This window comes from Thalassophryne amazonica, chromosome 5, assembly GCF_902500255.1.
Source record: "Thalassophryne amazonica chromosome 5, fThaAma1.1, whole genome shotgun sequence".
In the NCBI taxonomy this organism is placed as follows: domain Eukaryota; kingdom Metazoa; phylum Chordata; class Actinopteri; order Batrachoidiformes; family Batrachoididae; genus Thalassophryne; species Thalassophryne amazonica.
This window is the reverse complement of record NC_047107.1, coordinates 49,603,386-49,616,533: the sequence shown is the minus strand read 5'-3', so window position 1 is coordinate 49,616,533 and position 13,148 is coordinate 49,603,386. Positions and strand designations below refer to the sequence as shown.

At 41.2% G+C, this 13,148-nt stretch overlaps 1 protein-coding gene across 1 annotated transcript in view; it reads left to right on the top strand.

Moving 5' to 3' along the window:
• The window catches only part of epg5 (ectopic P-granules autophagy protein 5 homolog (C. elegans)), a 94,173-nt gene that overhangs the window by 39,153 nt on the left and 41,872 nt on the right, over positions 1–13,148 (top strand). The window contains exons 15-28 of the mRNA XM_034170167.1: positions 4,306–4,446; positions 4,528–4,689; positions 4,871–4,993; positions 5,074–5,336; positions 5,429–5,569; positions 5,674–5,818; positions 6,137–6,334; positions 6,750–6,857; positions 6,940–7,062; positions 7,315–7,481; positions 7,576–7,812; positions 7,899–8,022; positions 11,946–12,090; positions 12,674–12,845. Of these exons, the coding sequence (XP_034026058.1) occupies positions 4,306–4,446; positions 4,528–4,689; positions 4,871–4,993; positions 5,074–5,336; positions 5,429–5,569; positions 5,674–5,818; positions 6,137–6,334; positions 6,750–6,857; positions 6,940–7,062; positions 7,315–7,481; positions 7,576–7,812; positions 7,899–8,022; positions 11,946–12,090; positions 12,674–12,845 (2,249 nt within the window). The remainder of the gene's footprint in view (positions 1–4,305; positions 4,447–4,527; positions 4,690–4,870; positions 4,994–5,073; positions 5,337–5,428; positions 5,570–5,673; positions 5,819–6,136; positions 6,335–6,749; positions 6,858–6,939; positions 7,063–7,314; positions 7,482–7,575; positions 7,813–7,898; positions 8,023–11,945; positions 12,091–12,673; positions 12,846–13,148) is intronic.

The following is a 13,148-nucleotide window of genomic DNA, read 5'->3' as shown; positions in this document are numbered from 1 at the left end:
TTCATGTCATCAAGGTTGGAGTTCGTGTTGTTGTACACGACACAGTGAGAATGACTGGTTAGATATGATGTCAACCATGCAAGGACATTCCCAGTAATCTCAAAACGATTCTCCATCCTATCAAGTAGAGTACGATGATCCACGGTATCAAACGCGGCTTGAAGATCTAACAGTACCAGAACTGCAGTGGTGTCTGAATTCATTGCAAGCAGAAAATCATTTACCACTTTAGTGAGAACTGTCTCTGTGGAATGACATGTTCTAAATGCAGACTGTAGTAGCTCATAGAGATTATTCTCAGTAAGGTGGGCCACGAGTAGCTGCGAAACCACTTTTTCCAGAATTTTTAAACAAAATGTTATAGATTTAATATTTGCCTAATTTTTCAATATACTACGATCAAGATTACATTTCTTAAGTAATGGTTTAATCACTGTAGATTTGAAACATTTAGGAACAGATCCAGAGATTAATGACAGATTAATTATTTCCAACACAGTCGGCCCAAGAGTGGGCCACAGGTCCTTAAACAGTTTTGTTGGTATGGGGTTGAACAAACAGTTGTGGTTTTAGCAGATGTAACATGTTTCGTCAGCACGTCCTGTGAGATCCTATCAAATTCAGTAAATCTACAGTAGTGTTCAGAATAATCGTAGTGCTATGTGACTAAAAAGATTAATCCAGGTTTTGAGTATATTTCTTATTGTTACATGGGAAACAAGGTACCAGCAGATTCAGTAGATTCTCACAAATCCAACAAGATCAAGCATTCATGATATGCACACTCTGAAGGCTATGAAATTGGGCTATTAGTAAAAAAAAAAGTAGAAAAGGGGGTGTTCACAATAGTAGTAGCATCTTCTGTTGACGCTACAAACTCAAAACTATTATGTTCAAACTGCTTTTTTAGCAATCCTGTGAATCACTAAACTAGTATTTAGTTGTATAATCACAGTTTTTCATGATTTCTTCACATCTGCGAGGCATTAATTTTGTTGGTTTGGAACCAAGATTTTGCTCGTTTACTAGTGTGCTTGGGGTCATTATCTTGTTGAAACATCCATTTCAAGGGCATGTCCTCTTCAGCATAAGGCAACATATCCAAACTGATCCATGATACCTGGTATGCGATATATAGGCCCAACACCATAGTAGGATAAACATGCCCATATCATGATGCTTGCACAACCATGCTTCACTGTCTTCACTGTGAACTGTGGCTTGAATTCAGAGTTTGGGGGTCGTCTCACAAACTGTCTGCGGCCCTTGGACCCAAAAAGAATAATTTTACTCTCATCAGTCCACAAAATATTCCTCCATTTCTCTTTAGGCCAGTTGTAACCTCTTCTGCACATGTCTTTTATTTAACAGAGGGACTTTGCTGGGGATTCTTGCAAATAAATTAGCGTCACACAGGCGTCTTCTAACTGTCACAGCACTTACAGGTAACTCCAGACTGTCTTTGATCATCCTGCAGCTGATCAATGGGTGAGCCTTTGTCATTCTGGTTATTCTTCTATCCATTTTGATGGTTGTTTTCCGTTTTCTTCCACACGTCTCTGTTTTTTTTTTTTTTTGTCCATTTTAAAGCATTGGAGATCATTGTAGATGAACAGCCTGTAATTTTTTGCACCTGCGTATAAGTTTCCCCTCTCCAATCAACTTTTTAATCAAACTACGCTGTTCTTCTGAACAATGTCTTGAACATCCCATTTTCCTCAGGCTTTCAAAGAGAAAAGCATGTTCAACAGGTGCTGGCTTCATCCTTACATAGGGAACACCTGATTCACACCTGTTTGTTCCACAAAATTGACGAACTCACTGACTAAATGCCACACTACTATTATGTGAACACCCCCTTTTCTACTTTTTTTTTTACTAATAGCCCAATTTCATAGCCTTAAGAGTGTGCATATCATGAATGCTTGGTCTTGTTGGATTTGTGAGAATCTACTGAATCTACTGGTACCTTGTTTCCCATGTAACAATAAGAAATATACTCAAAACCTAGAATAATCTTTTTAGTCACATAGCACTTCTATTATTCTGAACACTACTGTAGGTAATACCTCAGTGATGGCACCCATCTCTATAGCAGGGTGTAGTGGCTGGATTAAGGCACGCTGGAATATATTTAACCTAATGTCATCTCATCTATTTTCTTCTCAAAGTAATCCTGTAGCGACTAACAGGTGGTTATCATGAATAAGTGTTGCCACCATATTGAACAGGAACTTTGAATTATGCTTGTTTTTGTTGATCAAATCAGAGTAGTAGGCATGCTTTGTAGCCAGTAGTGCATGCTGATAGTCTAGAATAGCATCACGCCTAGGGTGGTCCATAAAAATGGTCAAAATGTTTTTTTCAAAAAACTTCAAGTCTCACCCTCTAACTTTGTTGTACCTAACATAAAAACACATCATGTACAATTTCATAAAACTCTAAGAATTTTTACTGGTAGCACACAGCCCTTAAAGATTTTGCTCGCAATAACTTTATCATATAGTATGGTCATTTCCAGATATTTCCAAATTATTTCTGTCATTTTAATATTGATATGTCAGGACAGAAATTATGGCAATACATTGGAAAATCAAATCTTTTCATATCCCATAAAATAGTTAACATTAAAACATGAATTGTGAGATGCAGTTCTTCTCGTACATGTATCATGCTCCTACAATACCTACATACTGGGATAGCGAAGATTTTGTAACAATCAAACATTGCATTTTCATTTTATTGATGAAATACTGTTTTATTATTGATAAATTTAAATAAGTCTATGCTTTATATATTTCCACATATATTTTGATCTAGCTCCAAACAATAATATTCTTTATGCCTTGCAATACTTAATATTCAAAAATGTATGAATCAGCACAAGAACCAATTATACAGCTGTGTAACATAAGAGAACTTCCTTTACATGATAATGATATTTAAGTTGCTTGCATCATGACCAAGACTTGCTGCCATTTCAGTCAGAATATAGGTGGCACTTCTGTCTGTTGTTTTGGTCCTATCCAATGCTGCTGCAAGTCCTTGTGTTACAACAGCTTTAATTTTGCTGGCTTTTTGTGGCACTGGCATAACAAATTCTTCTTCTGGACTTTCTGTGTTCTCTTCACTCTGGCTGGAGACAGTGTCAGGTAGTGAGACATTAGATGGTCCAGGCTCCTCCAGTTTCTCTTTGTATTTTGCTTCTGCAGCTTTCCTTTTTTCTGCTCTTTATTCTTTGGCAGTTTGTATTTTATCTATGCCTGTCATGCATCCTCTACCTTTCTCTCGCTGAGCAAGTAGGAACTGTGTCATCTTCAAACTTTATCATTGTTAGGACATCCTGATGTGCCATGTCAAACAAGTCCTCCAAAGATTCACAAAACACTGTTTCATCTTTCTTCTGCTTGTCTGTATTGCGATTCTTGGTCTTTTTCAATGTTTTCCATTTTCCGAACAACTTTTCTAACTTTGTGATCAGATGCTGCTTTGCCCTCAGTGGGATTCGAGCTCTCTCCCAGAAAGGAATTGCCATGTCTATAGAGGTCACAGCAGCATCATGGACAGTTTTCTTCAAATCAGTGTGTTTGAAGAAAAATACCTTGAGTATTTGCCCATTTGAGGGCAATTTGTTTCCCTTTATTTCAGTCGGTGGAACCAATAAGGTATACAAATGTTCTACTTCTAGTAGCTGACATGTTTTACTGAAGTTTCCAGTTAATGGTTAAGCATGTTAAGTCAGCAAGTGTCTCTTTTTACATTTATCTCATGTTAGATTCACCATCACCAAAGATCTGAAAGAAAAGAAGCTGTGAATTGAAGCAAATTTTTCAGCTTGTAGCCTAAAATAACACTTTTGAAAGTATGTTGTTTGTGAGAAATATTTAAACCCAGGTATAGTTTTAAATTGAATATAAAATTATACTTTAGTTACACTCAGGTGGTTAACTTCTATCCTCTTTATAAGTGATGTGATTAGATACTGGATAATGGATAACCTATTGCACGGGCACTCGGGCAGCGATAATTGATATATTTACAACCTTCAGCTATGATGTGCTACCTCTAAATATTAATGTATGACAAAAATATTTGGCAGGCTTTCTTTTTTTCCCAAAGCATCATAAAATGAAGGGGTGAGAGTAATGAATTTCCAACTTTTATTTTTTTGAACCACCCTAATCACGCCACGTGAGATCAGCCTTCTAAACACCTCATCAACAATTACAGTGGTTGATGTTTGAGATCCAGCAGATTGCATTCAGTGTCATTTAAATCTTAACTCTTCACATCTTGTTGCCCTAGGTATCTTATGTCTGCTTGTCCACGAGAGAAACGTACTCTAAAGTGGGGCGGGAGTTGTTGGCTGCCGTTGCAACAGCCCATCCACACATCATGTCTGTGCTGCTGGAGAAGCTGAGAGAGACCATACAGACTGTTGGGATGGTTTGTGCCACTATCCTATTATGACTTTATGATTTTGCATTCAGAGGAAAGTATAGTTTTGTTTTGTCTGTGTTGTGTTAGATGGCCCTGTACTTGTGTAAAGAGCTGCCTCTAAGCTTGTGGCGGCCACTGCCCGAGGAAATATCTGTGATTGGAAGCTGGTTGTTACAGCATCCTTTGTCTGCCGTGGAGAACCGGCTGGCCTGTGTTATACTGGAGGGTCTGAACTGGGGTTACACAGAGGTATTCAAGGGTGTATCAGGTCTCTGTGTGTGCATATAAACATGTACATGTGTTTTTACCATCACTAACAGTTGCATGTCGAAGAACATTCTGTGTGAGTGAGTAATTACTATCATTTGTACTTTTAGTTCATGACTTTTTCTGTTTCCCGCACTGTTTCATAGCCCAATTCCTTTCACAGGATGGCTCGTTGGCGTTGTCTTCATCTCTCCACAGTGAGGTGTCGCTGTTTGTGGCTGAAGCTTATCAGAAGTATCTCACTGACAAACCATACACTGGCCTCATATCAGAGGGGATTAAACATGTAAGCAGTCCCCCTGTTCCTGTCATACATCTAATGTCAACGTCTATGGTTAGATCTAGAAAAATGATTCTGTGTTTCAGGTGTCTTACCTTGCCAGTGTCCTTCGTTTGGGTGTTTCTCCTGAAGCGTCCTTCAGTCAGTGGGCGTGGCAACTGCTGCTGAGGCTGAAGCTCCATGGCAATACCCAAAATCCTAAAGGAGCCTGGACGGGTCCTGCATTTGCATCCAACCCACCTCCAGAGCTGAGACACTCTCCCAGCATGCATTCTGTTCTGAGGGCTGTAAAAGCTGGTGTTCCAATTGGATGCTACCTGTCTATCGTCATGACAACAGTGGGACATAGGTTTGTTTTCAAACACTTGACTTGATAATTGCGATTGAGTTGCTCACAGAATTTTGCATTAATTTGATCTGCCATGGGGGATGGGGTTCCAGTCTGGAACAGTTTTGTACTGATGGAGTTGGATTGCTGAAAAGTCTGATTCAGTCTCGCCATCTGAGAGCGGCTGTGCACTTGCTGGATATCATCATACCACCAACATACCATCTCAGCTTCTACCTGCTCAACAACTCTCAGTACGTAAGACCACAGCCTGTGTGATACCAAAAGAAGGTTGCTAGTGCCTCCGTCATCTTAAGACTGTCCTTTTAGCTTTCTGCTCCCACTGTGCCCATGACAGGTTTGTGAGTTGTATCCAGTTGTTCCTGCAGTACGACAGTGTGTGTCCGCAAGGTGTGACACAGCACGTCACTCACCGGGTGGCACCGCTCCTCACAGGAGCCATCTACGGTGACAATGTCCGACTCCTCAACAGTGTCATTCAGGTACATTGTAAAGCAACATCCTTGCTGAGATTTGTCAGATAGCTTTGGATTCTCAGTTCTTCTTTCTCTGTCTGGCACAAGTTTGTGTGTAATCAAAAAATGGTTGAAATGTTTTATGAAAATGATGCTAGAACCTTGATACCTGTGCACCAAACAAATGCCTTTCAGCCTTCAGTGTTTTTACCCCAGTTTCTTAATTTACACTAATATGCACAAACACGTTAGAATGGGGAAAACTAATATGTAAGCACATACACTGTGTGTATTTTCCCACAGCCAAAACAAAAGACAGTTTAAATGTGTGTATTGCTCTTCCAGAATCATGTAGTGGAGAGTTCCCAGCCTGGGCGTGTTGGCGTTGCAGCAGTTTTGGAGTTTTGGGTCGGGATTCTGACTCAGCAAAACCTTTGGTATCGGGACAAAACTGTGCTCTTCCTCATGGATCAGATTTGCTGTGCTGCATTCACACACCACCAGGAGGAATGTGTGCAGAAAATGCTCTACCAACAGCATAAGGTATTTACTGACTCGTGTCAGTTCTGTAATATTTGGAGCTGTCATGGCTGCAGATACACATTTTAACACCCTGAAGTTCCTGTGGTAACCTCATAAATATTACATTATCAAAAATGGGTCCTCTAAGTACATGTACTTGACCCATGGAGCAATAGAGATTGATGCACAGCTATCATTGTCTTATTTTAGATTGATGCGAACATGTACTGTATGCAGCATCTGGTTCAAGTACACTAACTTGAAACTGACTAATCAAACTTGTCAATCATAAATTGTACTTTCACAGTTTTGATTCTGAAGTGAAATTATTTAATCCTGAAAATGTGGTGGGGGTGGGGGCAGGCCAAGTGAAAGACTAAAGAGGCGGTGACACTATTACTATGAAGTTGTAAATTTTATTTCTTACTTCTTGCAGAATGCTTTGGGTTACCATGGAGATCGAGGTCTGCTCTCATCCCTGGTTGGCTGGATTGCTGGAAATGCCACACCTTCCTTCATTGAGGGCCAATCCCTGAGTACAGAGGTAAAAGTCCCTGGTGCACAAACAGTATATGCAAAAACTGTTGATCATATTGAACATGTTCTGTGACTGCCTGTGTTGGTAGGTGTGGTTTGCTTGGCTGGTTCTGAATATGGAGAGATTGTCTGAGGAAGATTCTCAGCTGAGACGATGTGTTGAAAATGAACTCCTGTCAGAACCCAGTATCACTCCTGAACAGGCCTTAAAGGTACGAAGATGCACGCGGACACATTCTGAAAGCTGAATACATTAGGAGTCTGTGGTTTGTCACTGCAGACGTTTAGTATCACTTGGCGTTTAAGTATCATTTGCAATACTGAGTGTGTGACAGAATGTTGTCTCTAACAAAAGCTGTAACTCACTTACTAATGAAAGATGTATGTGTCAGTTTGTTTAGTAGTTCATAGGCGCAGCATGAGGTGGTATTTTTAATTGATATGTTTTTCTGTCTTCGAGCCAGAAAGCACAACAGAGGCTGAAGTTACCCGTGGCCCCCTCTCTGCAGCGACTGCAAGTCTACCGCTGGGCCTCTCAGGCTTTGGCTACACCCCCTGACCACCCGCTCCTTCCTCTGATCTGGCAGAAATTCCTGCAGCTCTACCTAAGACAGCCTGGGCCCGAGTATGGGTATGATGCATACAAATCATTTTCAACAGTCAGAGAAATGTGGGAAGAGACGGCAAAACAATACTCTGTTGTGGTGTTATGTGTGACACTGCAGGTTGGCTGCAGGTGGATGTATTGGTCATAGATTCTTCCAGACTTCATCTCAGGTGCCTTTGCTCAGAGACCTGCGACAGAGAATACAGGAGGTGTCTGACTTCCACCATGCTGCTAGCCAGGTTCTCAGGGTGCCGCCGCCAAACACACCCTTATCAGACAGCCAGGACAACCAAAGCCCAGACAAATCCAGACCCTTTTACCTCACATCTCCTCTGCTTCACACAGAATTAGTCAGGTAAGACACTGATCCTTCACTGTCACTCTGACACAAATTTATTCCTGTTGTTTAGCCAGTAGTAGTGGCAGATGGATTTCCTGCAGGTTGTTCGGTGTCTTTGCTGTGTGGCTGGATGATGAGACTTTGCAGAAGCAGGAAGTGTATCTTCCCTCACTTCCACCGGAGTATGAACCTCACAGACTAGCACAGGTCATGCAACGGCAGCAGGTGGGTGTTAGATTCACAAATACATGCATAATGACAAGGTAATTGGTATTGTATTATATAACTTAAGAGTGACACTTAATTTGAAGCATTATTATTCAGTTTGTGGGGTGATGTTGTGGAATGGACTGGTGGAAGAAATTAAAGTAAGACTTTCAGACAGTTTATTCTGGAGAGAAACAGAAATGAAATAGGAATGTGTAAAGCATGTTAAACCCCCGTTAGGGCCCCTTCACACATAATGCGAAATTGGGCGAAAGAAGCAGAAACCGGCCAAAAAATGAAATGGGGAACAGCCAAACATTCCACCTGCTGTCGGGAGGGACACATGGTCGGACAGGCGTGCACAATACCGCGACGACAGTTTCGTGCACGCGCACCAGCGTGCACAAAACACAGTGAGAGCACCTGGAACGTGTGGCACCATATTGCACCACTGCTGTGTGTGTGTGTGTGTGTGTGTGTGTGTGTGTGTGTGTGTGTGTGTGTGTGTGTGTGTGTGTGTGTGTGTGTGTGTGTGTGTGTGTGTGTGTGTGGGCGGGCGGGCGGGGGGGTGCATCATTTCCAGCTGTCAGTGAGTGGCTGGCCAGCGATCAGCTGAGAGGCGCCTTGTTGTGCCATGGGAGCTCAAATGCCGCTGGCCAGTTCCCATGTGATCTTGTCTGTACATAATTATCAGCATGTCATGCAAGTGTACTCCCCTCCCCCCGCACACCACATGTGTGTGTGTGTGTGTGTGTGTGGGGGGGGGGGGGCAACAATCACACACCACGTGTTTGGGTAGGCGCGACACACATGCACGCCACATGGGCACACTTGTTTGACATATGTGTTGCTTGGTAATGGCACACTCATGTGGCACTTGGACAATTTTCACAGACAGCTCAAATGTGGTCATCTGCACTCCACTATTGTGCCGGGAGCATGAATAGCACTGCCTTTTCTAAGTGCCCAGCGTGTCGTAAAGGGTAGGGAATTATCCCGGTGAAATAGTCACATTCCTATACTACTGATAACCTACTGTTTAACCTATGGTGATGGATATTGTGATGTATTATAGGTTTGATGTTCCAGGTGTATATTTGGTAACTGTTTGACACTTATATGACACTTATGTGTTGGTAGTGTCATTAATTTCTTATCAATCTATGTGCCCAGCGAGTGGTGTTGGATGTTCATGTGTGGCACCTGGAATTTGGCCGACACCTGCCAAGAGAGGGTTGAATAGGCACTCGCTGTCTTTTGGCCGCTGGTTTACGCAAATGGTTGTGGTGACAGCTGCATGAGGTGGTCACGGCGTCTCCGATTTTCACATGTGGCATACGATTCCTCCTCCGTGTGCCAGTTGGCTTCAATCATGTTACGTGTGAAGGGCCCCTACACAGGGGCAGATTCCTTTCTGTGGTCCTTGTGCAATCATAAAATCATAGAGCATGCTGCTGACACTGAAGAGCCACACAACTGCTGCCAGGACATTACAAGGCCCGCTTGGCATCCTCTCACAAATCGCCATGATCAAGTATGATGCAGCACCTGCCTACTGCAGAAGAATCGGCTGGGCTGGAGGATGCTCAGATACCACACAGGCCACTCACAAACACCTCACAGATCACCCCATGACTGCCTAGTACCCGCAAAATGATCGGGCCTATGTGCCGTGATTTTTATGACTAAAGATCATTTTTATAAATACTCTGCCATTGCTGTTATGACAAATTGTAGCACTAACTAACTAAAACGCTAGTTTAACTAAATATTAAATTAATCCTTCCCCAGCTCCACTGCTGTGCACCTGAGAAAATTAATGGTGAGTTTATTTTGTAAATGCACTAAAAACGGAGTTTAAATTATGTTGTACGTTCTCCTCACATATGATCGTCTGTTCAGTGGCTGAAAGAAGCAGTTTGTGCTTGTAACAAAAACATTAATTAGCTCTTCGCGTACGATTGCTAAAGCAGTGTTTTTGTTGTAAATATACAGTAGTGTTCACAATAATAGTAGTGCTATGTGACTAAAAAGATTAATCCAGGTTTTGAGTATTTCTTATTGTTACATGGGAAACAAGGTACCAGTAGATTCAGTAGATTCTCACAAATCCAACAAGACCAAGCATTCATGATATGCACACTCTGAAGGCTATGAAATTGGGCTATTAGTAAAAAAAAAAAAGTAGAAAAGGGGGTGTTCACAATAATAGTAGTGTGGCATTCAGTCAGTGAGTTCATCAATTTTGTGGAACAAACAGGTGTGAATCAGGTGTCCCCTATTTAAGGATGAAGCCAGCACCTATTGAACATGCTTTTCTCTTTGAAAGCCTGAGGAAAATGGGACGTTCAAGACATTGTTCAGAAGAACAGCGTAGTTTGATTAAAAAGTTGATTGGAGAGGGGAAAACCTATACGCAGGTGCAAAAAATTATAGGCTGTTCATCTACAATGATCTCCAATGCTTTAAAATGGACAAAAAAAAACAGAGACGTGTGGAAGAAAATGGAAAACAACCATCAAAATGGATAGAAGAATAACCAGAATGGCAAAGGCTCACCCATTGATCAGCTCCAGGATGATCAAAACAGTCTGGAGTTACCTGTAAATGCTGTGACAGTTAGAAGACGCCTGTGTGAAGCTAATTTATTTGCAAGAATCCCCTGCAAAATCCCTCTATTAAATAAAAGACACGTGCAGAAGAGGTTACAATTAGCCAAAGAACACATCAACTGGCCTAAAGAGAAATGGAGGAATATTTTGTGGACTGATGAGAGTAAAATTGTTCTTTTTGGGTCCAAGGGCCGCAGACAGTTTGTGAGATGACCTCCAAACTCTGAATTCAAGCCACAGTTCGCAATGAAGACAGTGAAGCATGGTGGTGCAAGCATCAAGATATGGGCATGTTTCTCCTACTATGGTGTTGCGCCTATATATCGCATACCAGGTATCATGGATGAGTTTGGATATGTCAAAATACTTGAAGAGGTCATGTTGCCTTATGCTGAAGAGGACATGCCCTTGAAACGGGTGTTTCAACAAGACAATGACCCCAAGCACACTAGTAAACGAGCAAAATATTGGTTCCAAACCAACAAAATTAATGCCTCACAGATGTGACGAAATCATGAAAAACTGTGGTTATACAACTAAATACTAGTTTAGTGATTCACAGGATTGCTAAAAAAGCAGTTTGAACATAATAGTTTTGAATTTGTAGCGTCAACAGCAGATGCTACTGTTATTGTGAACACCCCCTTTTCTACTTTTTTACTAATAGCCCAGTTTCATAGTCTTAAGAGTGTGCATATCATGAATGCTTGGTCTTGTTGAATTTGTGAGAATCTACTGAATCTACTGGTACCTTGTTTCCCATGTAACAATAAGAAATATACTCAAAACCTGGATTAATCTTTTTAGTCACATAGCACTACTATTATTCTGAACACTACTGTATGGACTACATTTATATAACACTTTTCCATCTATATCAGAAGTTCATAGTGCTTTATAGTAATGCCTTGCATTCACCCATTCACACACATATTCTCACACACACCGATGTCAGGGTGCTGCCATGCAAGGCGCTCACTACACACCGGGAGAAACGTGAGGATTAGGGACCTTGTCCAAGGGCCAGACGGTGTGCAAATTCGCAGGTGTTATACCAAAGAGTTCCATTACTTATGCAACCCATCATCTTGGCTGTTTTATTTTTAATTAATTTATATCAAGTTAGAGATTTGCTTTCAGTTTGAGTTTAAGGAAGATCATTTTAGAAATTTTTATTTATTTATTTTTGTATGTGAAATGGCATGTGTGATATACCAAGTCTTCCAATATGTTTGGAGGGCTGTGTGTGTGTGCGTGCGTGCGTGCGTGCATGCGTGTGTGCTTGAACAAAATCAAATATGAGGTGTGGTGTTGTGTGTGCTGCTGTAGGAGCTGTGGCTGGAGTTGGTGGACCAGGAGCGTGTACAGTATGATGGGAAGGAGGTGTTGTCTCTGTGGGAAAAGGTGCAGAGTGAGCCAGCCTTCATCCAAACCAAAAACTCAGGCTTCACTGACTACAGCAGCATCGACAAGGGTAGAAAAACAGAAAATGTTAATCACAATATAGACGTACAGTTATGAATTTATCTGCCGATAGTCTTTCTTGTCTTAACAATCTGGTAATAGACACATTTGTCTGGGTATAATTTGCTACTCAGACTGAAGCAAATATTTTGCTCAACCCAAAGGAAAACATGCATAGCCCACAAAATGACTCAAATGTGTCGTTGAAAATTCAGATCTGATCTCCCCAAATATTCCATCCATTAATTTTGGCCAATATTGGACTGACACTGATTCAAAATACCAGATATGCACATTTCTAATGTAGATCCAACACGTTTGTTGTGGGTGGTGTTTGTTTTTAACTTGTTAAACATTATTGTCTAAGCTTTATCATCAAGCTTTGTTTTTGTTTCTTTGATGTTGTTTTTTTATTTCTAGTTGGATTATAAAAATTGATGCCACTTGGCGACATTATTCAACAAAAAATTGTTGAATAAATTTAACTTTTTTCTCCTTCCATGTTTAGTCTGTTCATTTTTTCCACCTGTTTGATGTTGTGCTTTTAAACTTTCCGTAAGCCTCTCACTCTCTCTCTTTCGCTCTGTGTGCAGCAAAGGAACGTATCCTTTCCAACCTGCAGATGCATCCAGTTCCTCACCCAGCTCCAGAGTTGCAGCAAAATAAGGCTCCAGTGGCTGCAGTCTCGACTGCCTGCCTCAGTAACTTCACGGCTGCATCTGAACTGCTGCAGAAGGACCTCAGTGCTCTCCAAGATGAGGCCAGGTGTGTACAGACGTTTCAGCTGCTTTTATTTGTGTTGAGTTTATACTTATAAGAAATACAAACAGACATGTAAATAATACAACTACTTGGCAACATGAGTACACAGAGCAGCATACAACTACTTGGCAACATAAGTACACAGAGCAGCATCTCTTCTGCTGCAAAATAAAACCACGGACTCTGCAATTTGTAAACCTGTCAAAAAAGGTTTATCAATGTTATCCAAACTAAAAAAAAAAATGTAGAACAAGGAAGTAGGGGAAGACGGATGTGCCATCAAAGGATCAATGAATAGCTACGATA